At 43.4% G+C, this 23097-nt stretch overlaps 2 protein-coding genes across 4 annotated transcripts in view; one reads left to right on the top strand and one right to left on the bottom strand.

The window, feature by feature from the left end:
• The window catches only part of CCDC170 (coiled-coil domain containing 170), a 151210-nt gene extending 144872 nt beyond the window's left edge, over positions 1–6338 (bottom strand). Inside the window, exons 1-2 of one of the 2 annotated variants that reach the window (XM_075862870.1) lie at positions 5520–6338; positions 3049–3125 (exon numbers count right to left, since the gene is read on the bottom strand). In XM_075862870.1, the coding sequence (XP_075718985.1) occupies positions 3049–3125; positions 5520–5672 (230 nt within the window). In that variant the 5' untranslated portion in view covers positions 5673–6338. The remainder of the gene's footprint in view (positions 1–3048; positions 3126–5519) is intronic. The other variant, XM_075862871.1, reaches the window with a different exon arrangement.
• Positions 6339–12601: 6263 nt separating this feature from the next.
• Positions 12602–22524, top strand: ZBTB2 (zinc finger and BTB domain containing 2). 2 transcript variants are annotated; one of them, XM_075862869.1, is made up of 3 exons: positions 12602–13151; positions 19740–19926; positions 20819–22524. In XM_075862869.1, the coding sequence occupies exons 2-3, from the start codon at positions 19754–19756 to the stop codon at positions 22191–22193; spliced, it is 1548 nt and encodes a 515-aa protein (XP_075718984.1). In that variant the 5' UTR covers positions 12602–13151; positions 19740–19753; the 3' UTR covers positions 22194–22524. The 2 variants fall into 2 exon arrangements, with proteins under 2 accessions (XP_075718984.1, XP_075718983.1); XM_075862868.1 differs by lacking the exon at positions 12602–13151 and adding an exon at positions 14325–14413.
• The last annotated feature ends 573 nt before the right edge of the window (positions 22525–23097 follow it).

Below are 23097 nucleotides of genomic sequence, written 5' to 3'. Positions count from 1 at the left end.
GTTATTTTTTTGCTACGTGGAATAACTTTGAAGGCATGCGCTATCCTAATGAATATAAATGTGTTTGTTTGTTTGTTTTTTAACATGGGCGCCTATGGAGGATGGACAGCAGAGACATCTGTTTTTTAAACTGTTTAATGCATCTCCTGGGAGCTTTATCAGCACATACATTATATTAATAGAAATACTGTCGTGTGAAAGCGTTCAATGCAGATGTGAACAAAGCCCAAGGCTGACAAGGCTGCGTTATAACATCTATCACCAATGTGGCTAGATCGAACGGTTTGCTGACTCCGCCTACTTGTGCTAACCCCACCCACAACATGGGGCCACTTTTAGATATTTTTCCAGGGCCACTTTAAGCTCCCAATCCGCCCCTGGCGATAGGGGAGGTCTCACCACCGCCACATGAATACATGATAGTGATTGGTGTTGTCCTAGACAGCCCCAATCACTGCCATTTACCTATGCCCTGTGGCACAGTGATTAATTTTGTCAGCAAAAAGCCGTGATTGGTCGGTCAGAATTGGGGGGGGATTTAAATGGAATCATCTTTTGCTTCCATGTGCTGCTTCTAATCCGTGCATTCATGAATTTAGATATGATTGATGACAGGTGGGACCATTGTTCACCAAAGCCGTCAGTCCCGCTAATCTAATGGATTCGGCTTAGATGGCAAGATACAGCTTCTATGTACACAGGACATACAAAAGCTGTATCTCAAAAATGAAAAAAAATTAAAAAATGTTTAAATGTTGTAGCTATTTTTATTTTTGTTGTAAAACCTTCCATGGGAACATGTAGTCAGTACAGCAGGGTGTGTGTGCTTTATGGCAGCTGAAATGAACAGAAGTCAATTGACAGAGAATTCTCATAGATCTTTACAGTCTTCAGGAAGTGATGGAGTACAGCGCCTCCCGCCGTGACCGGGGGAGATGCATACAGAGCCTTATCTGTGTGTATAGTGTATAGTGTTGCTATCCTACCTTATCTAGACTTCCAATAATACAATAGATCTGTCATTACCTCACCTACCCCCTAATGATAATGAGATGATTCCCCTCATCCGGTGCCTGTATATATATATATATATATATATATATATATATATATATATATATATATAGCTTTCCATGAGAACGGAACCCTGACTGACACAAACGGAAACCATAGGTTTCCGTTTCCATCACCATAGGTTTCAATGGTGACGGATCCAGTGCCAATGGTTTCCGTTTATCTCTTTTGTGCCGGGGTTCCGTCGTTTTGATGGAATCAATAGCGTTGTCGACTACGGTATTGCTTCCGTCAAAACGATAGAAGAAACAATTTGCACCGGATCCGTCACCATTTAAATCATTGGTGATGTAAACGGAAACCTATGGTTTCCGTTTGTGTCAGTCAGGGTCCCGTTCTGACGGAACGTCGGAACTGGACCCTGGCGCAGATGTGAACGAAGCCTAAGCTGCGTAGAACAGGAAATATCGGTTTGTTGTGACTGCTGTAGTGGCCACTGTAAAAACTGGAATATTTAAAGATTTGTTTTATGCGGATAGTCAAATAAAAACAAAGAAAGCACCACCAAAAATGTTAAATATATGTATAATAAAACCTGATTTGAATAATATGTATTTTTCTGACAATACATTCCCTTTAACCCCTTAAGGACCAGGTCTATTTCGTCTATAACAAGCATTATTTTTCATTTTTTTTCCTCCCTGCCTTCCAAGAGTCAGAACTTCTTTTATTCGTATGTTGATATAGCCACATGAGGGCTTGTTTTTTGCAGGATAAGTTGTATTTTTCAATTGCACAATTTTTGGGTGTATATATTATTTCGCTTATCTTTTATTCATTTTTTTAGGGAAAGAATTGAAAAAAAAAAACAGCTATTCCAGCATTGTTTTTCGTGTTTTAAATTTACATAGTTTGCTATGCAATGTAAATAACATGTTAACGTTATTCTATGGGTCAGTACGATTACGGAGATACCGAATATGTAAAACAAAATATTATGTTTTACTACTTTTGCACAATTAAAACACTTTTAAAGAAAAATTATTTGCTTTTGCATCGCCGCTTTTCAAGAACCGTAACTTTTTATTTTTTACGTCCATGTCGCCATATGAGGACTTGTTTTTTGCGGGACGAGATGTAGTTTTCATTGGTATCATTTTGGCATACATGGGACTTATTGATTAACTTTTTGGTGGGGGGAATGGAAAAAAAATAATTTTTTCCATTGTTTTTGTGTGTTTTTTTTGTACCAAGTTCACCCAGCAGTTTAATTAATGAGTTAACTTTATTACTTGGGTCGTTACAATCACGGCGATACCATATATGTGTGTGTGTGTGTTGTGTGTTTTTTTTGCACTTCTAGTAAATAAAACCACTTTTTATGGAAAAAAGTGTTTTTATTTTAATTTTTACTGTAATCTTTTTTTTATTTTGAATAAACTTTATTCAACTGTTTTACTTTTTTTTTTATTAGTCCCACTAGGGGACTTTACCATGCGATCGTCTTATATAATAATTTGGTATACTTAGTATACCAAAGCCTTATTGCCTGTCAGTGTAAAACCGACAGGCAATCTATTAGGCAATGCCTCTGGCACGGCCTAATAGGCATACAACCAGGGCAGGCCTGGGGGCCTTTATTAGGCTCCCAGCTGCCATGGCAACCCGTCGGCGGTCGGCGAATGCATTCGCGGGCCCCCGATTGATGACAGAGGAAGCTTTAAGGTGTTAAACGGCCAGGATTGGAGGTTTCACCAATCCTAGCCGTTGCAGCAGGAGCCCGGCTGTCAGTCACAGCTTATGTGCCCGCACGATCTCCATCACGTACATGCACGGCGGAATGCGCTAATGGCTGCATTCTATGACGTGCATGTACGTGATTCTGCGGCATGGTGTTAAATAGATATAAAACTTTTTTTTCTGGAAGGACAGACTTTTAATCTAAGGTTTTTCACATGCACCTATAATGTTAAGCACAAGATTTTGCAGTAACTTTGGTAAATGTTTTTTTTCCATTTACAATATTTCTCTTACCTCTTAGCACTCCTGGCTCCTATTGACTCATCCATGTGTTCAATATCTCTTCTAGGAGGGTTATAATAATCTTGCCCCTAAGGAAAAAAAAAAATGTCATTCAGCATCCATGTATAAATACGGTATAGAGGTCTTAGAAAATGAAAACAAAAAAATGAAATCTTCCTGGGTTTATTGCTGGGTGGGGATTCCGGATATGAGCATTGCTTCCTCCACTGACTCTTAGGGCCCGTTCACATCAGCGTTGTCTTTCAGTTTATCTGTTCCATTCAACCTTTCTATCAGAGAAACAGATGAACAGGAAGCCAAACGGAAACTATTGCTTCCATTTGCATTACCATTGGTTTCAATGGTATTTTTTTTTCTTTCAGTTAGTTTCAGTCTGCCTCTGGTCCGCTAGGCTCCCATTATTTTCACGGAAACAATATCGTAGTCGATTCCTGTGGATAGGTCATCAGTATAAAAAACAACCCCCAAACTGTACAAAGCCTTTAATGATAATTGTGTCTAAATAGGTATCAAAGAAAATACCCCATTATGAGGGCTATGGGGAAAATTTACTTACGTTGGTGTCTCATAAACCAGTCCTAAACTGAACTACGCTGGAGTAAAACATGGCAAATCTTTGACTGTCCGGCCGCAAAAAAAATCAAATCTATGCCTAAAGAGTGGCGAGAGAAACTCCAAATGATTGCGTAAATGACATGCGCGATAATTTGCAGCTTTTCAACACCACAAAAGCGGCGTAAAGCCATTTATAAATTCCCCCTACTGTAATGTACTTTGCTAGAATTTAAATGATTGTTTCTATAAAAAATGTTTACAACTGTTGAGAAATATCTACAAATATTGACAACATTTTCAGTTTAACCCCTTCCCAACATCCAGCCCCCTGTAACATTGCAATGCCCCCAGTGCGGATAGTTGGTATGGCAGCCTGGGAGCTTGATGAAGGCCCCCAGGTCTGCCATCTTTGGACTCCTATGAAGCCCTGCATCATAGGGCATCATAGGAGTGTCAGTATAACGATATACTGCAATACATCGCAGTATATCAGTATTGCAGTATATCATGCAAGCGATCCAATGCTGGTTAAAAAAAAAAGTTAAATACAGTAAAATAACGTTTTATATATATATATATATATATATATATATATAAAAATTTCAAATGTATTTATTTATTTTTAACATAACTAGTATCAATGCGTCCATAAAAGTCCCAACTATTACAATATTTTACTATTTAGCCCGCACGATAAACGCCATAAAAAATTAAAACGCCAGAATCTCAGATTTTTGGTCACTTCATCTCCCACAAAAAAAATTATAATAAAAAGTGATCAAAAAGTCTCATGTAACCCAAAACAGTACCAATAGAAACAGCTCGCCCTGCAAAAAGTAAGCCCTCATACCACCCAATCGACGGGAAAAAAAGTTATGGCTCTCAGAATATGGCGACAAAACTCAAATTTTATTTTTAACTATCAGTTTTTTCCTTGTAAAAGTAGTAAAACATAACAAAACTATATAAATTTGGTATCGTCGTACTCGCATTGACCCGCATAATAAAGTTAACATGCCGTTTTTACCGCAAGATGAACGCCGTAAATACCAATCCCCCCACAAGATGGAGTAATCACAGTTGTTTTCCTATTCCACCCTACAAATATTTTTACCCCAGTTTTCCACTACATTATATGGTACAATAAATGGTGCCGTAAAAATCTACAACTCGTCCCGCAAAAAACAAGCCCCCATACGGCTATATTGATGGAAAAAGAAAAAAAAGTTATGGCTTTTAGTAGGTGGGGAGAAAAAAATGAAAGTGAAAATCTGAAAAATGGCTGCAGCGTGAAGGGGTTAAAGAAAAAAAAGAAAAGAGAAAACCACAAATAGAGATTTGGTGTGTCACCTGGTGGCCACAGCCTCTGTTGCTAAGTAACAGCCCGAACATATTCAGACTACAGCTTAGCAAAGAGGGGTCACAAAAAAATGATTTAGAGAACCTGAAAAATGTCAGAATGAATAAGTACAATTAGTTTATTGTAGTTTCTCTTTAATCTAATCCTAGCTCAAACTGTAATTTTTCCATCACCCTGTCCACACACCAAACATTTTTATTTTGTGTCGGCAGATTTTGATGCCGATTTTTGAGCCAAAGGCAGAAGTGGTTTCAAAAGAAATAGCGAATATAAAAGGAAGAAATTACACTTTTCCTTCCACCTGTGTCCACTCTTTGCTTTGACTCAAAAATCTGCATCAAAATTTGCAACAAATACGTGATGTGTGAATCCAGCCTAACAAAGTGTGTGGCGGTGTAGCATCATCATCATCATCCCTGCAGGCTACTTTATAAACATTGTTATATACAACTGTTCTGGCAGAGAATGAGAAGAATATTGTTAGCCGCAGTGTGAACACAATATATAAAACAGCTTTAGATATAGAAAATATACATTTTAGGGGTACCTCAGTATCACCTCGAGACAGTGTTGGAGACAGCGAGCGAAAGGCTGCATTGCTATTCACATCAATACGTTTGCTTCCATAGGCTGTTTCAGCTCTGGGGACGCTGGATGGAGAGGCGACATCACTGTTATTGCTCAGACTGCTGTTACTCATCCTCAAGGGACTGGGACACGAGTTTCAGAGAAATGGAGTAAGAATATTGCCTGGATCTCTTTCCTGGCTGCTCAATAGCAGAACTGTGGTGCCAGCTACCTACACCATTAAAGTACAAATGTTACCAGGAGACATGGCTGCATAGCAACCTGTGTACACACAGGGCAGGGCTGTGCTTCTGAACAGGAGGGGTGTCACACAATGGGAGTGACAGCATTTCAGTACAACATAGACATTAATAGCAAATGTGAGAAAAGTGTGGCAGGAAAAAAATCTAACGTTTTGGAATGTTGTCTGCGATGTAAAAGGGGAAGGCCACTCACCCCTGTCCACTAATGATGGTTCTGTAGCCTGCGTGTTTAGATCAGACTATGTTCTCCCCACTCGTGTGTCCTACATCAGACTTGTATGTTTAGATCAGACTATGTTCTCCCCACTCGTGTGTCCTACATCAGACTTGTATGTTTAGATCAGACTATGTTCTCCCCACTCGTGTGTCCTACATCAGACTTGTATGTTTAGATCAGACTATGTTCTCCCCACTCGTGTGTCCTACATCAGACTTGTATGTTTAGATCAGACTATGTTCTCCCCACTCGTGTGTCCTACATCAGACTTGTATGTTTAGATCAGACTATGTTCTCCCCACTCGTGTGTCCTACATCAGACTTGTACAGTGGAGGAAATAAGTATTTGATCCCTTGCTGATTTTGTAAGTTTGCCCACTGTCAAAGACATGAACAGTCTAGAATTTTTAGGCTAGGTTAATTTTACCAGTGAGAGATAGATTATATATAAAAAAAAAAAAAGAAAATCACATTGTCAAAATTATATATATTTATTTGCATTATGCACAGAGAAATAAGTATTTGATCCCTTTGGCAAACAAGACTTAATACTTGGTGGCAAAACCCTTGTTGGCACGCACAGCAGTCAGACATTTTTAGTACCGTATATATCGGCGTACAAGACGACTTTTTACACCCTTAAAAAAATGTCAAGTGTGGGGTCGTCTTATATGCCGGATATTGTCTACATTAGGGATGCACGGTGCATCGAAACTTCGATACTGTTTCGATACTGTGCATCCCTAAACGGTTCGATACCGCTATTTCCTGTATTTCGATACTGAGCTGCGCAGCCGCACAGCTCAGTATAGTAACACATGAATGTATGGGAGCGCGGCTGCGGCTGTGTAATTCAGCCACAGCCCCGCTCCTGTGTCATGATAAGTTCGCGGGGTCAGGATGATGCAATGCGGCCAGCGCTGCACTAATGAGCGGCGGCACTGGAGACAGAACATGGTGGGCGCGCTACAAAACACCCCCATGTTCTGTCTTCAGTGCCTGAACTGCCGCTCATTAGTGCAGCGCCGGCCGCATCACCTCATGCTGACCGCGCGCGCACTTCCTGTCAGGAGCGGGGCAATGGCTGTATTACACAGCCGCAGCCCCGCTCTATAACGGCGGATATCAGAGAAACCGCTCATCTCCGCCGTTATTCCCCTGAATGCTGCGATCACAGCTGACTGCAGAATTCAGGGGAAAGTGAGAAAGGGGGATGCCCCTGGATCACGTCACAGGGAATTCCTGTGACGCGATCGAGGGCCATACCATATATGGGCAGACAGCCCAGGGTCTATTGACGGACCCCAGGGCTGTCTTACCATATTTCATGTTGTTAGGACATACCCAAGTATGTCCTAACAACTGCCTGTGTATTATCCGTCCACAGGTTAATGTACTGGCACATATCTGATATATGTCAGTACATTAAAGTTTAAAAATAAAGTAAAAACAAAGTATTGTTAAATTTAAAAAAAAATACACCTTCACCTTTTTTACAATAAACATTAAAATAAGTCTCAATACATAAAATACACACATTCAGTAATGGCGCGGACAGCAATGTTTTTGCATCATTTATGATGTGTACGCTGTAAAAAAATGAAATAAACACGGCTTTCATTCACTTATTGTGAGGCGCGAGGTGCGATGAATTTACCCTCCATGTTCCTCACATTAATAGTAATTAACCCCATCATATACCTCGCACATTAACCCAATATGACTGAGAAACATGATGGGATTAATTACTATTAATGTGAGGCGCGTTCAAAATTCATCACACGTCGCGCCTCACATCAGAAAACGGAAGAATTTTTTTTTTATTACTGTTGCCAAAAGTATCGAAATTGGTATCGAAATCGCAATACTAAACGAAGTATCGGTATCGAAGTCCAAATTCTGGTATCGTGACATCCCTAGTCTACATATTGTCTACACACAGGGTGTGTGTTACCTTGTGAGCCTGCAGTCCGGTACACAGGCTCCCGGGATGCACGGAATCCGCCACGGATCTGAGGGAAGCCGGTATTAGCCGCCAGGGAACATCTCTGTAAGATCCTCTGGCCCGCCCTTTCCTCTCATTCCCTGCCTCTCAGATCTCACGCGATGAAGCAGCCTATCTGCGCATGCGCGAGTTCAAAGAGACAGAGAGTCCTGCCGCCGCCGCCGATGGCCATAGTGAAGCGCTCCTGCACGAAATGGTGAGTATATCTTAAATTCTATATTTTAAGGGTAAAAGTTGGGGGTCGTCTTATACGCCCAGTCGTCTTATACGCCGCCATATACGGTAGTTGATGATGAGGTTTGCACACATGTTAGATGGAATTTTGGCCCACTCCTCTTTGCAGATCATCTGTAAATCATTAAGATTTCGAGGCTGTCGCTTGGCAACTCGGATCTTCAGCTCCCTCCATAAGTTTTCAATGGGATTAAGGTCTGGAGACTGGCTAGGCCACTCCATGACCTTAATGTGCTTCTTTTTGAGCCACTCCTTTGTTGCCTTGGCTGTATGTTTCGGGTAATTGTCGTGCTGGAAGACCCAGCCACGAGCCATTTTTAATGTCCTGGTGGAGGGAAGGAGGTTGTCACTCAGGATTTGACGGTGCATGGCTCCATCCATTCTCCCATTGATGCGGTGCAGTAGTCCTGTGCCCTTAGCAGAGAAACACCCCCAAAACATAATGTTTCCACCTCCATGCTTGACAGTGGGGACCAGGTTCTTTGGGTCATAGGCAGCATTTCTCTTCCTCCAAAAACGGCGAGTTGAGTTAATGCCAAAGAGCTTATGCTGCATTTTCGTTGCTTTTCTGTTGCAGGTTTTCCCCGTTGAATTCAACCCACAACAGAAAGCCAAGTGTTGTGATTTTTGCAGCGGAATCACAGCGATGCCTCTAGGAGAGAATACCTTCACACATACAGAATCTGATGGACTGAATCTAAGGCTATGTTCACATGTAGTGGAATTGCTGCAGATTTTCCGTCCGGATTTGTGGGTGGAAAATCGACAGCGGAAATCAGTAGCAGCAAAAAGGATGGAATTTTAACAAAAGTGGCATAAGGCCGTTAATAAATTCCCCCTAATGTGTTTTAATTTGATCAAATTTGAATGATTTTTTTCCTGTAAAAACTTTGATGTGGTTTTGCCTCATTGCTACGAAATGTGGGAAGACTGTGGAAAAACTTGCATGTAACAAAATCCACAGGCCACTCGCTGTGTGCACGTCCTGCTGCAGTCTAAGGCCCCATGCACACGAACGTGCTTTTGCGGTCGCAATTCCCCCGAAAATCCACAGAATTGCGGCCAAATTCATTCCTATGGGGCCATGCACACGACTGTGGTTTCCAGGAGCCTGGCCCGCAGAAAGAACGGGCAAGTCTTATTACGGCCGTGTTCTGCGGTCCAGGCTCATAGCAAATAATGGCCACGGCCATGTGCACGGCCCACGATGTGAAAGCGGTTTGCAGGTGACACTCCACCCCCGGCCGACCAGAAAATCACGGCCATGCCCATGGCTATGGTCGCGTGCATGAGGCCTAAGGCTACATTCAGATGAGCGTGTCCAATTTGTGCACGTAAAAAATGCAGCACTTTCCTACATTTCTTGTCAATGTGCATTGGATATTGGCATCAGTGTGATTTGCCTTTTTTATGTCCGTGCAATCACCTTTTTTTAAAAAAAAATTTATTTCTCTGCTTTTCTATGTAACTGATGCGTGATGTCATCCATGTGATGTCCGTGGTTTTCACATACCCATAGACTTCAGTGGGCGACTAGGTGCCCAAAAACGTACCAAAATAGGACATGCAGTGAGTTTCACACAGCGGACACTTGCTGCGTGAAAACTCACGTATGTCTGAATAGCCCCATTGAAATTAATGGGTCCGTGTGCTGTCACTTATTTCAACGCACAGCACACAGACGAGAATTACGCTCTTCTGAATGAGCCCTAATATTTAGGGGGAGTTCACACAGAGCTTTTTTATGAGCTTTTTTTTTACGCGGAAACCACGTCGGAAAATGCGCCAAAAAACGGCCGAAAATGCCTCCCATTGACATCAATAGGAGGCGGAGAAAGCGTATTTCGCCAGTGACGCTCAATGGCCGCGGGCAAAATACACAGTGAAAATCGGCATGCAGGCAGAGCAAAATCTGCCTCAAAATTCTAAACGGAATTTTGAGGCAGATTTTCCGCCTGTTAAAAACTCAGTGTGAACCCAGCCTATGGCCACATTCACACTAAGGCTATGTTCACACGGAGTATTTTGCCGAGTTTTTTGACGCGGAAACCGCGTCGCAAATCTCGGCAAAAACGGCCCGAGAACGCCTACCATTGATTTCAATGGGAGGCGTCGGCGTTTTTCCCGCGAGTAGTAAAACTGCCTCGCGGGAAAAAGAAGCGACATGCCCTATCTTCGGGCGCTTCCGCCTCTGACCTCCCATTGACTTCAATGGGAGGCAGAGAAAATGTATTTCGCGCTGTTTTATGCCCGCGGCGCTCAATGGCCGGGGGCGAAAAACGGCGCGAAAATCGGCGTGCAGGGAGAGGAAAATCTGCCTCAAAGTTCCAAACGGAATTTTGAGGCAGATATTCCTCCCCCAAAATACTCAGTGTGAACATAGCCTTATGCATTTGATCAGTATTTTTTAAAGTTGAAACCTGAAAAAAATTTAATGGAAACTGGTTTTGGCTTTACAAAATGGATCCACAACTATATGTGGTGTATGTATTCCAAATTTTAGTCACGGATTTCACGCTTTTCAATCTGCCGCATACAAGATTGCTTGGAGTGATGACCAGAATTTTGAATGTGACTTTGGATTATAAGGCCTTGTGCACACATGGTGGTTTGGAATCTGCATCAAAACTACACTAGGGAGTAAATTGATAGGATTTTTAACAAAGACCCATTCAAAAGCATGCTGTAAATATACAAGTCTGCACCAGGCGCTGTTCTGCTGCCAAATACCCATGGAAGTCTGCAGCAAAATGTGAGATGGTCCTGCGGATTCTTCCTCACTGAGGCCTCTTTCACAGCTCCATTTAGGTCAGTATTTTGGTTTATTATTTGTAAGGCGGGATTCACACGACCGGGTCGTTCCCGAGCCCGAGTATCGGCCGGTAAAATCGGCCATTTTGCCCGGCCGGTTTGCATAAAGTTATGCATCCGTGCCGGGCCGGGCAGATCCGGACAGTGACATCAGCGGCAGCTCCTGAAGGGGAATCCCCATGTGTTCGGGGATTCCGCTTCAGGAGTTTCCCCTGATGTCACTGCCCAGATATGGACAGAGACATCAAGCGCTCTGTCCAGGAGCGGAATCCCCGAAAACACGGGGATTCCGCTCCTTTAAGGAGCTAAAGTGCGGCTAGCACATAGCAGAGCGGGGAGATACCTCCCTGCTCTGCTATAGTGGCGTCGCTGCAGTAGTAGCAGCCGCAGCGGCAGCAGCTGCTGCTACTAGCGGCGCCATCGAAGGTGTCGCCGAGCCAGGGTGCTTTTAACAAGCAGGGGAAGGGAGCCAGCGCAGCGCTCCCTCCACCTGATGTACACCCCGGCCCTGCAACACAGTGTACAGCGATGCCATTCGTCAGAATGGCATCAACTCCTCCTCCTCACATGCACTCTGCGCTGTGAGGAGGAGGAGATAGAGCGCAACCGCCGGGAAACCCGGCCATCACTCGGAACACATTCCGGTGATGGCCGTGTAATACCCGGCCCCATAGACTTCTATGGGAGCCGGGCGGCCGGGTGCCCGGGCAAAGATAGAGCATGTCCTATTTTTTGACGGCCGGATTTCCCGGCCGTCAAAAAATCGGTCGTGTGAATAGCCCCATTAGGGGTCTATCATTCCTAATGCAGCCGGGTGCCGGCCGATTTATGAACGGCCGGCACCCGGCCGGGAAACCCTGCCGTGTGAATGAGGCCTAAGCCAAAACCAGGAGCGGAACCTGCACAGAAAAGGTGTAATGGAAAGATTTACGCCTCGTCCGTGTTTTACATCCACTCCTGGTTTGGGCTTTACAAATACGGATGCAAAATAATGACAGTCTGGTTTTGGAAAGCCGTATTGAAGCCAAACTCCAGCATCTTATGGCTGCTATTCCTGGACCTCGTGCAGTTCTACTGAACTGGACTTATATCTCCATAGCTCGCTGGTGGAAGTCAGTAAACCATTTTGTTCACCGTTTTACTATTCAGTTGCGCGCCACACATTAAAAAAAGATATACTGTGTGGTATATTTTTTTTATTTTTACAATGGTGGTTTATGAGTGACAGATGCAGCTGTATGACAGTGTCAGCGTTGTATTTCATAGTTACTGTTATCACAATGTGTATTTAGGCACTCAACATTGGATATAGATTATATATTCTATATGTTAAACGGTTTCCAGAGGTGAGAATTACATCACCTAATAAAACCACACACAATATTTATCACGGGTAGAATTGTATTTAGTCACAAAATGCCCGATATTAGGTTTCCATGTGATAAGTGGCGGTGTCCCGGCAGTGAGGAGGTTGTTGTGCGCGGTGTACCTGTCCCTCAGAACACGTGGGAGCCCATATGACAATGTGACTGTATATTGCTGGGCTGTCTGATATACCGCGCTCTTGGAGCTGCCTGCCATTATCGTATTGGTTGTCTTTATTATTCGACAATTATTTTTTTTGACGTGACCCTGGTTGTGGTTGGCCACATTCAGCCATGAAACTCTTGTCACAGGCCAATAAAGAAAACACCATGAGCGGCTGCTGTGTGTACTACACTCTCCTCTGCAGCGGCCTGAAACATGAGGCTCGGCGGGAGGAGACCGAGATGGCGGCGGTGGCGGGGCCGTGCTGTGCCTCCCTCGCCAGAGGAAACGAGACATTACACACACACAGCGCAGGGAAAGAAGGAGGGGGAGGGGGACTCTCGCCTCATACTCCCGGCGGGAGAGCTGTACAAGCTTCACTGCACGACTGCCCCCCGCTGCCGGTCATGTGACCTTAACGTAACCGGACAGGAAAGCACCGACAGTTTTTTTTCCCTCTATTACCGCCCGCCTCTCGGAGAGGAAGAGAAGACGCCGGAGGAGGAGGAGGCACCGAGCACGGGCTCTGGGATCCGCACGACACGCACAGCAGAGGTAAGTGCTACAGCCGACACCACGTGTAACGTTGTTCTGGTGGCCCGCACCGCCATCACGTATACGGACTCGTTCCCCGGGCTGGAGTCGTGCAGGCCTGGCCACTTCTAAGTAACACACACAGGAGGAAGTTTAATAGGGTGACGCACGGAGCCGGCTGGCCTGGCAGGGCCTCGACTGCACACATTCGGTTGTGTCGGTACCAGGGAGGTATATGCGTACTTATGTCCGCAACCGCTCTCACACGTCCCAGGCTAGAACGTATACCGCGTCTTATAGCTTTATCGTCTTGAAGTCAGCTGCATGGGGTCCGGTCGGACAAAGAGTTAGCGGCGGCCATAGCCCTCCCATCCCCCTCTCTGTTCTGCCGCCGCCATATACTTGTGAGGCATCTCGTCCACCTCCTCCCCTTCACACCCCGCCTACTCTCCCACCGCTCAGGCGACAACCCAAGCCGGAGCCATCTTTGTTCGTTATGTTATTCTCCCCCCTTCCCCCTCAGTGTCTTCGCCTCCTCACAGCTGCGCGGAAGTGGCTGCGCCTCCTGGCTCCTCCCCTGGCCTCTGGCCTCACCACTCGGCGTATCCGGTCGGGTAGGGCAGCGTGTTCTCTGGTATTCGCTTCATTCTACAGCATCGTGCAGAGACTCTGCAGACAGCATGGAAGCACTGCAAGTGGGGGAGAGGCGCACTATTCACCCATAAATGACATTACCTCTGACCGATTACCCCCTCAAAGCGGCAACAGTGGCTCCGTCCTTAGCACCGGGGTTCTTAGTTCGAATGCCAACAGCGTGGGAGGGAATCAGACAATGATGAATGAATGAACGCCTATGGGCAGCTGTAGTCCGTGGGACTGTTGTGTTGCCAAAATGTATTTCTAAACACTAAAGAAGGTTGTTAAAATAAACACAGAAATCTGCAGCTACTCCAAATAAAGGCACCAATGGACGTGTCTGAATAAGGTCACCTGATCCCTAAAACAACTTCACTTGGAGGAGAAATAAACAACTTCTTATGTATTTAAAAATTCGTTGCCTTTTTCTGCCCTTCTGGGCCCCATGATCTCCTGCCATCTGGTGTTGAATGGCCACATTACTGCAGCCTGTGACGAGTCGTGTATAGTGACGTCACTGCTGCGGCCAGTCACGTGACACCAGGCGAAATGTCAAAACTGAATAATGAGAACAGTGTCAGGTCACAGCAGGGACCGGCGGCTCATGAGCTGTGTGTTTGCCAAGCATATGCACATGTCTGAGGGAGGTACGGAAATAGCCGAGTGACAGCGTTTGGCTGCCCCTTCCCTGGAGTTGTATGGAGCAGCCGCACATATGCTTGACCGCCGTTTAATGCAGCGCTTTGCTGTAGGTGGTGACTGGAGAATTTGGGTTCTCTGTTCTTGAGATGTGTAAAGGGCGTAGTGATTGGACCCCCACTGATCTAACCCTTAGGCTACATTCAGAAGAGCGTCGGCAACCGGGGACGTTAAAACAAATGTTTTTCATGTCCGAGGTGCACCCGTGGGGGACGCGTTGTCACTGATACCCCATGGATTGGCGTCTATGGACGGATGCTTGACACGCAGTAAAATAGGACATGTTCTATTTTTTCATGGACCCTTTACACACTTCGTTGAAACAATGGTCGTGTGAATGGCCCCATTGACATACGTGAGTCCGTGTGACGGCCGTTGTCTTAACGCCCATCAAACACGCGCTCGTCTGAATGAGCTCTTAGGCTACGTAGATTCACCCGAGCGTGTCCGATTTGCGTTCTCAAAAAAACAGCATATTTCCTGCTTTTCATGTCGGTGTGCACACCCCTTACGGCTCGTCCAGTTTCGTACGCAACGTATGGCATCAGTGCGCTTTGCGTGTGGCATCAGTTTTTCATGTCCGTGAAAGCCCTTTTTTATTTTATTTCTCTGCATTTCTCAGCAACTGACGCGTGAAACACGGACAGCACATGGATGTCGTCCGTGGCTTCGATGGGCGACAACTGCAAAAACGCACCAATATAGGACATGCAATGAGTTTCACGCAACGGACCCCCCCCCCCCCCCCCAGTCCATTAAAGGGCTGATAGCTGTGTGACTGGGTTACAGGAAATATTCTGTGGAGGAAATTATATACACAGGCCACAAATTTATCACAAGTTCTGATATACTTTCATAATGTTTCTCTTAGGCTACATTCACACGAGCGTATCAGGTTGACACGCATGAAACTAGTCCGTTATGCATCAGAGTGCTTTGCGAGTGGCATGTGTTATTCACGGGCTCGCAAAGCACTTATTTAGTTAATTATTATATTTTTTAATTTTAATTGATGTGCAAATCACGCACCGCACACGTATGTGCAAGCGTTTGCTGTGCATGGTTTTCACGCACCAATTGACCTCAATGGGCAACAGGTGCGTGAAAAACGCACCAATATAGGACATGCAATGAGTTTTACGCAACAGACATCCGCTGCGTGAAAACTCCTGCATGTGTGAATGGCCCCATTGAAATCAATGGGGCCGTGTTCGGTGCGCGATTTCACGCACAGCACACGGACGAGTTTTACGCTTGTCTGAATGAGCCCTTAGTCACGGTTAATGTTTTATATAGGCCAGATAGCCATTGCACCTACCAGGTAACAACTGGCAATGAAAGTTGCCTACGAAGGTTTTTGCTTTAGTTAAACGATACTTTACATATTTGACAGTTCGCAATTTCACATCATGTTCATTTTAAGGGCACATTCACGCTCCCATATATCAGATCCATATTTTTTTTCATTGAAAAACTGGTGGCAATCATTTGAAATGGGTTTTATTCACGTTTCTGTTTTTTATACACATGTGCTTATTTATTTTTTATGTGCATGTTTTCGTCAAGTCAGCGTCACCCTTCCGTTCATGGGTTCCTCCGACGGAAAGGTATAGTGGATCCCATTAACGTAAGGTTGACGCTGATGTGAACAGGCCCTAAGGCTGTCCGTTACTTTACTTTGTTGCAAAATTTTGGTTAGAATTCAGCAACAAATACACGATGTGTAAATCCAGCCTTGAACTGCCCATTCACTTAGAGACTCTGTGACTAGTTTAGTAATGCCCTATCTCCTAGCTAATCTAATAGGCGCGGTCACACTGATACACTGTCACACTGATAATGATAGTGAAAGTTGTGTCCCAAAACATTTGTTATTTTAAAAGTTATGAGCTTTTTTCTAAATATGTAAATGAGCCTTTATTAGACAAGTGGGAGGTAACCGCAGCGATTCTGGACTGAGGCTGGAGGGAAGGGGGATCACGTCAAACCGCCATATCTCCGGCTGTGGACCACCTAGAACAGCGGTTCTGGTGTCCTATGAAAGAGGAGATTCTAATCTTTCATATGACACATGCTAATCTTTCTAATCTAGCTGTGACACAACCGGAGATATCACCAGTTGAATACACAGTCAGGAATGGAGGCTGTATATATATATATCATGCTGTGTTGCTGGGCAGGGAAGGGGGAGAAGCTGTATGCTGATTGGACAGCGTCATACAGAAAACATTACACCGCCCAGTGAAAAGGAGTCACCTCCTATTTGGCTGTTATTGCCAAATTAGCATATTTAGAAAAATTTTCATAACTTTTAAAATGATAAACAATTTTTAAACAAATCACACTGTAGTTATCAGAGGCAAAGCGCCTATTAGACTAGTTAGGAGATAGGGAATTAATAAACCGGTGACCGAGCCTCTTTAGGCTACGTGCACGTGTTGCGTATTTTGCTGCGGAAAATACACTGCAAAACCGCAAGAAATTCGCAGGGAAAACTTTTTGATGTGTTTTTCGGTGCGGTTTTTAAGTTTTGCTGCGGAACACGTGGCATTTTCATGCTGTGGGTTTCGCTGCGTATTTCTATAGAACTACAGGGATAGAATTCGCAAAAGGGATACAGGAGAACTGTATGACGTTGATTGGACAGCGTCATACAGAAAACATTACACCGCCCAGAGTGAAGCGTCCCCGCCTATTCGGCTATTAGAACCACATTACCATATTTAGAAAACGGCTCATAACTTTCCATATAATAAAAGTTTTGAAACACAATTTACACTGTAGTTATCAGCATCATAGCGCCTATTAGATTAGTTAGGAGATAGGGAATTAACAAACTAGTGACAGATCCTCTTTAAGGCCGGGTTTGCCTACTGTCATCTAAAGTGTATGGTCAACTTTAGTGTGTGCCTGCTGTGGAAATTGCCTAAATGTGCTTCTCAGAAATGCCATTTGACCCCCACCGATCATACATATCATGTAGATAGGTCAAAATGTATTTTCTGGGAACACCCCTTTAATTGAGACTCGTTTACACATTCCAGCTATTGTAACATGGCCGTGTGTCAGCACAAAATGATCTGTATTGTTCTTTTGGTATCACTGTAGAAGAGGCTAGTGAGCGCTCGTTCTCTAGCAGGGGCTGTTACGAACTCCTGCTCTTAGGGAAGCCTCTTGAGTACGATAGTAGTACCACACTTTAGTCTCTGCAGTCTGTGACTTTTACCTGGTGACTCAATCGGAGACTGATGGAACCCTCTGCAGTCACCCCTGGGGACCGATAAAGGACCCCAGAGCTGTCTTCTCAGTAAACCTGCTGTTAGGACACACTATGTGTCCTAGTGACGCAGTGTAACTTATTCGCATACAGGAGGGAAAATTCTGCACCGCAGCCTAAATTCCGCACAGTTATTTTCCGCAACGTCTGAACTAAGTTTCCTAAAAATGTATAGAAACAAATGTAAAAAACGTCTGCTGCGGAATTCAACAGCAATTCCGCCACGTCTGAATGTGCCATTACACAGCCGTGTCAATGAAAAAGTTATGGCTGTTGAAATGCCAAGAGGCAAAAACGAAAAAATGTAGCTGGTCATTAGGACCCTTTTTAGGCCTGGCCATAAAGGGAAGGGAATCCAGGAAAAATTGTTAGTGTTACTCCTAAGTACTCTTCGAATCCCTGTGCATCGGATTTACCCTGATTGTTCCTTTAAGCCCTTGGCAACATGTGACATAACTGTATGTCATGCATGCCAAGGGGAAGTATGGAACAGGATCCGCTCGCTCTGTACTCAGCAGGTTTTGGCAGTATGTTACAGATGACCCCTCACTATAATGTCCGGGATCAGAGAACGCCATTTTCGGACGTTTAACGATGCAGTGGCATCCAAGCCGTTAATATTTAGAATAATGGACAAAAAAAAAGTGTTGTTAAAAAAAAATAAAAATAAAAACCGTTTGCCCTGCATAAAAACAAACCCTAAGGCCAAATTCAGACGACCGTAGAATACGTCTGTGTAAAAAAAAAAATAGAACATGTCCTATTTTCTTCAGTTTTCAGGCATTCCTCAATAGACTCAAGTCTATGGGGATCCGTGAAAACGGGACCCGCATGGGTGCAACTTGGACGTCAAAAACGCCCTTTTATTCACGTCCGAGTTTGCACTCGTTCGTGTCAATCTGGACTGACACTGCTTCATAGACAAAAAATAGTTATGGGTCTCGCACACAGAAGAATTTTTTTGGATGTGCGGTGCATTTAATTTTCTGCTTGGGTCACACTAAAAGCTTCAAATATAAAAAAAATGTTGTTATTTTTTTTCATTCTTTATGAAAAATTACATGTTTGACACAAAAAATGCTGAGTGACGTTTTGACAGTGTGCCAGGTGTCTACTTTTAAAGAAATGTATAGGTATGGGCGCTTCGGCTTCGTTCACATCTGTGTTGGGGCTCCGTTCACAGGTTTCATCGGATCTTTCAGTCAGGGGAGCCCATGAACGAAAACCATTGATTTCAATGTCGACGGATCCAGTGCAAATGCTTTCCGTTTGTCACTGTTGTGTAAGGGGTTCTGTTTTGACGTAATCAATACCAAAGTAGACTGTGCTATTCATTCCGTCAAAACAATGGAACCCTTACACAACGGTGACAAACGGAAACCATTTGCAACTAATCCGTCACCATTGAAATAAATGGTGACGCAAACGGAAACCTATGGGTTCCCTTGGCGGAAATATGATGGAACCCATGAAGGCGACGCAGATGTGAACGCAGACGAAGTATGATATTTGTTCTAATTTTAGGTTTTAATTTGTAGGTGTCAAAAGGGTAAAAATTGTCTTGGCTACCAGAGGTTCAAAAACACCTGACAGCCAAAGGTTCTTTTTTTCTGCTGTCAGAAAGTTAAGGCATATCGCTGGACTCCCATGATCCTGAAAATGAAAGGACCACATCAATGTTTTAGCACTGCGTCCCCTGCTATATCCTGCACACCAGCCACGGCTGTGTGGGGAACTGCAGCACCACCCCATTCACTTGCACCGAGCTGTGTTGTAGTTCCCTGCCCAGTGAGTGACAGGCGGGGTTCCGAGCAGTCTGAACGATATGCCATCACATTTTGAGATAGGCGAGCCCCTTTAAGTTATTTCTTTTGATAAGACTACATACATGTATGCCTTTACTAATAAACTTGTTTTATCTCTGAAAACCCCTTTAATTAGAAGTACACCATTTTTTTTCTTGCATAACAAGTTCTTTCATATTTTATTTATTGCAGGTTCCTTTAACAAGATGGATTTGGCCAACCATGGACTTATACTTCTGCAGCAGTTAAATGCCCAAAGAGAATTTGGATTTTTGTGCGACTGCACTGTTGCCATTGGTGACGTCTACTTTAAGGCACACAAATCAGTCCTTGCATCTTTTTCCAACTATTTCAAGATGCTCTTTGTGCACCAGACAAGGTAAAAATGAGTTAGTCTGTCTTTTACCATTGTACACTATGTAGAAAGAAAGGTGTCCCCTGCATGTTGCTTTGGCATACAGGAGATTTTTTTTTTCATAATTCAAAATAGTCGTTGCAACAAATCTTCAAGGATCAGACAGAATTCCTGCACTCTTTGGGAAAGATCTATAAAGGCTACTAAAATAGTATTTTCCTACCTTGAAGTTGTTTTCTCTAGCACTAGATTTTACAAATCTTTCGTATAATGTTTCAAAAGCTAGAGAATAAGTCTCATTTCTATGTCCATAGTAAATATCTCATACCAACATGGTAAAATATTTCAATACGAGAAACAATGAACTTTTTCTGGGATTTAAATAGGGGATAGAATAGATCGTCAATCTTTTAGTACCAGAGAACTCCTTTAAAGGCGTTGTCCCAAAAAGGACAGCTACTTTTTAAAAGCATGCCCTTTTTGTCTAAAGTAAGCTGGGATCAGCCTCACATTGTAGTATTGCAGGGTGCCCATTCAAATGAATGGACCTGTCACATCAGCTCGTTGTTGGGAGAGCTGTTTGAACTGGGCAACCCCTTTCAGGAAACAACTGCAAAACTCCCATCAATCGATGCAGCTAACAGGCATGAACCAAATGACTACAACTGGACATACGCTTGAAAGTCAGACACTTTTTGTACAGATGTTACAAGGTCTAGAGAAAAGGCCATCAGCTGGAGCTGCTTGTGCCAGGTGTCCAGATGTTATATTGTTACAATAGTGTTACTATTAATATGAATCATTTAGAGATCTAAAATTTATTACTTTTTTAGCTCTTTTATTTATGTTTTTGCTTTAGGGTTAACTTTTCCACATCCTTATTAGTTTTTTTTTTTTTCTTCCTTTTTTCCTACAGTGAATGTGTTCGCTTGAAATCAACAGACATCCAGCCGGATATTTTCAGTTATCTCTTACACCTGATGTATACCGGAAAGATGGCACCTCAACTCATTGATCCTGTACGCCTTGAACAAGGCATAAAATTTTTACATGCCTTTCCACTCATTCAGGAGGCCAGTCTTGCAAGTCATGGTGGGTTTTCTCACCCCGATCAAGTTTTCCCTCTTGCGTCCTCTCTTTATGGGATTCAGATAGCAGATCATCAGATAAGGCCTCCAGCAAAAGTTGCCCCTGCATCTGAGAAAAATAACCGAGAGACTCGACCACAGACGACCAGGATGAATCAGGATACAGCCTCAGATAATGTGCAGCTATCTCAGCTCCCATCATCACTGCCTGCAGCAAATCGGACAAATTTAACCTTCTCTGAGCCTGTACATCCGCCTATGTCCCCAGAACCAACGTCTTCCATCCATCCTGCAGCTCCTACTCTGGAGGAGGAAAACAGTATGGAAGAGTCGCCAAGTGAAGAACAAAACTCATCCCTAACAATTGCTCATGTGAAGCCAAGCATCATGAAGAGGAATGGAAGTTTTCCCAAGTATTATGCTTGTCATTTGTGTGGTAGACGCTTTAACTTGAGGAGCAGTTTGCGTGAGCACCTCCAGCTTCACACTGGCATTCCATTTAGCACTTCTACTGGGCAGACAGAAACTAGCCTCTCCCCTTCCTTCTGCAACAATGGGTCAGAGATGGGAAAAGAATCTATGGAAGCTGCTGAGACTGGCATAATCAGTGACAGCGATATGCCTCAAATCTCCGATTCCCCACTCATTGATGGGCAACAGCAGGCTGAGACACCCCCTCCTACAGATATTGCAGATATAGATAATTTAGAACAAGCTGATCAAGAAAGAGAAGTGAAACGTAGAAAATATGAGTGCACCATTTGTGGGCGTAAGTTTATCCAGAAAAGTCATTGGCGGGAGCATATGTACATCCACACTGGCAAGCCGTTCAAATGTAGTACCTGCGACAAGAGCTTTTGCAGGGCAAACCAAGCTGCTAGGCATGTGTGTTTAAAGAGTTCTGACACCTACACAGTGGTGGATAAGCAGACTCTGGAGCTATGTTCCTTTGATGAAGGTAGCCAAATGGACAATATGTTAGTTCAAACAAATAAACGCTATAAGTGTAACTTGTGTGACAAAACGTTTTCCACACCCAATGAGGTGGTCAAACATACGTGCCAAGGCCAAAATTCGGACGTCTTTGCTCTTGAAGATGAAGGAAAGTCCATCCTGTTAAGTAGTGGGGACTCGGAATCTCCAGAAAACGAGCACTCTATGCTAACAACCATTAAAAAAGAGCAAGAAACTGTATTAGATTAGTCTAGTTGGCTGTGTATATTCTTGATTTCCTACATTTTATACATATATATTTTTTTTTATTATCTAGAGCATCTTTCATTTCCATTTCTTCCGTCCCTTTTACACTACTGCAGGGCGGCAGTGAGTGAATTTTCTTTCCCTCCCCCCTACTTCTATCCCTCCTAATGGAACTGGAACAATGTAATGGCCTCCCTAATATCAGTAGAACTACTGAAGTTTAGAAGAAATGTGTTGTAGATGAAACATGCTTGAAATGTATTTGTGCATATTGGGGAAGCAAGTATTTTTGGCTCAGAGGAATTTAAATAAATCTAACTGCATACACGTTTAATATATCATGTTTGCTTTTCTTAGTGCATGTCCTTGACATGATTTGCAGCAATGACTTGGGAATTTCAAATTTGTTTTTTCCAATACTTTTTTAGATTATTGTATGCAGTTGGTCAGCCCATTGGTATTTTTAATAAATTTATTTTCTTATTTCTAAGTCGTTTTAAGGTAACATGTTGGAAGTCACTGTTAGCAAGCACTACATAGACCACATTTTTTTGTAAGTTTTTTTTTTTTCTTTAGAATTGTTCCATTTTGTATTCGGTGTAGCTGAAGAATAAGGTGGGTTTTGTTTGAAAATAGGCTTAGTATGTAGTTAACAGAATGAGTCACCTACCAGCCCTTATAAGTAGACCCTAAGTTGCCTATAGTAAAAAGGCAAATTTAGTTAGTAGCTATTTTACATCCACAAAAATAGATTTATTAGTCTGGCTAGTAATACGTTTTTTTGTCCGTAATTCACTGAAGTTGAATAATTTCCAATTATTTTGATACATTTTAAGTTTTCACATAGCAACCTGCTGTGCCTTAATGCTTACATAAGTGATAATCCACAGGACGTACTTCCAGTGTA

The sequence above is a fragment of the Rhinoderma darwinii genome, chromosome 4, assembly GCF_050947455.1.
Source record: "Rhinoderma darwinii isolate aRhiDar2 chromosome 4, aRhiDar2.hap1, whole genome shotgun sequence".
Classification (NCBI taxonomy): Eukaryota; Metazoa; Chordata; class Amphibia; order Anura; family Rhinodermatidae; genus Rhinoderma; species Rhinoderma darwinii.
Note: the sequence above shows the minus strand (reverse complement) of the source record. Positions and strands in the feature narration are given on the sequence as shown.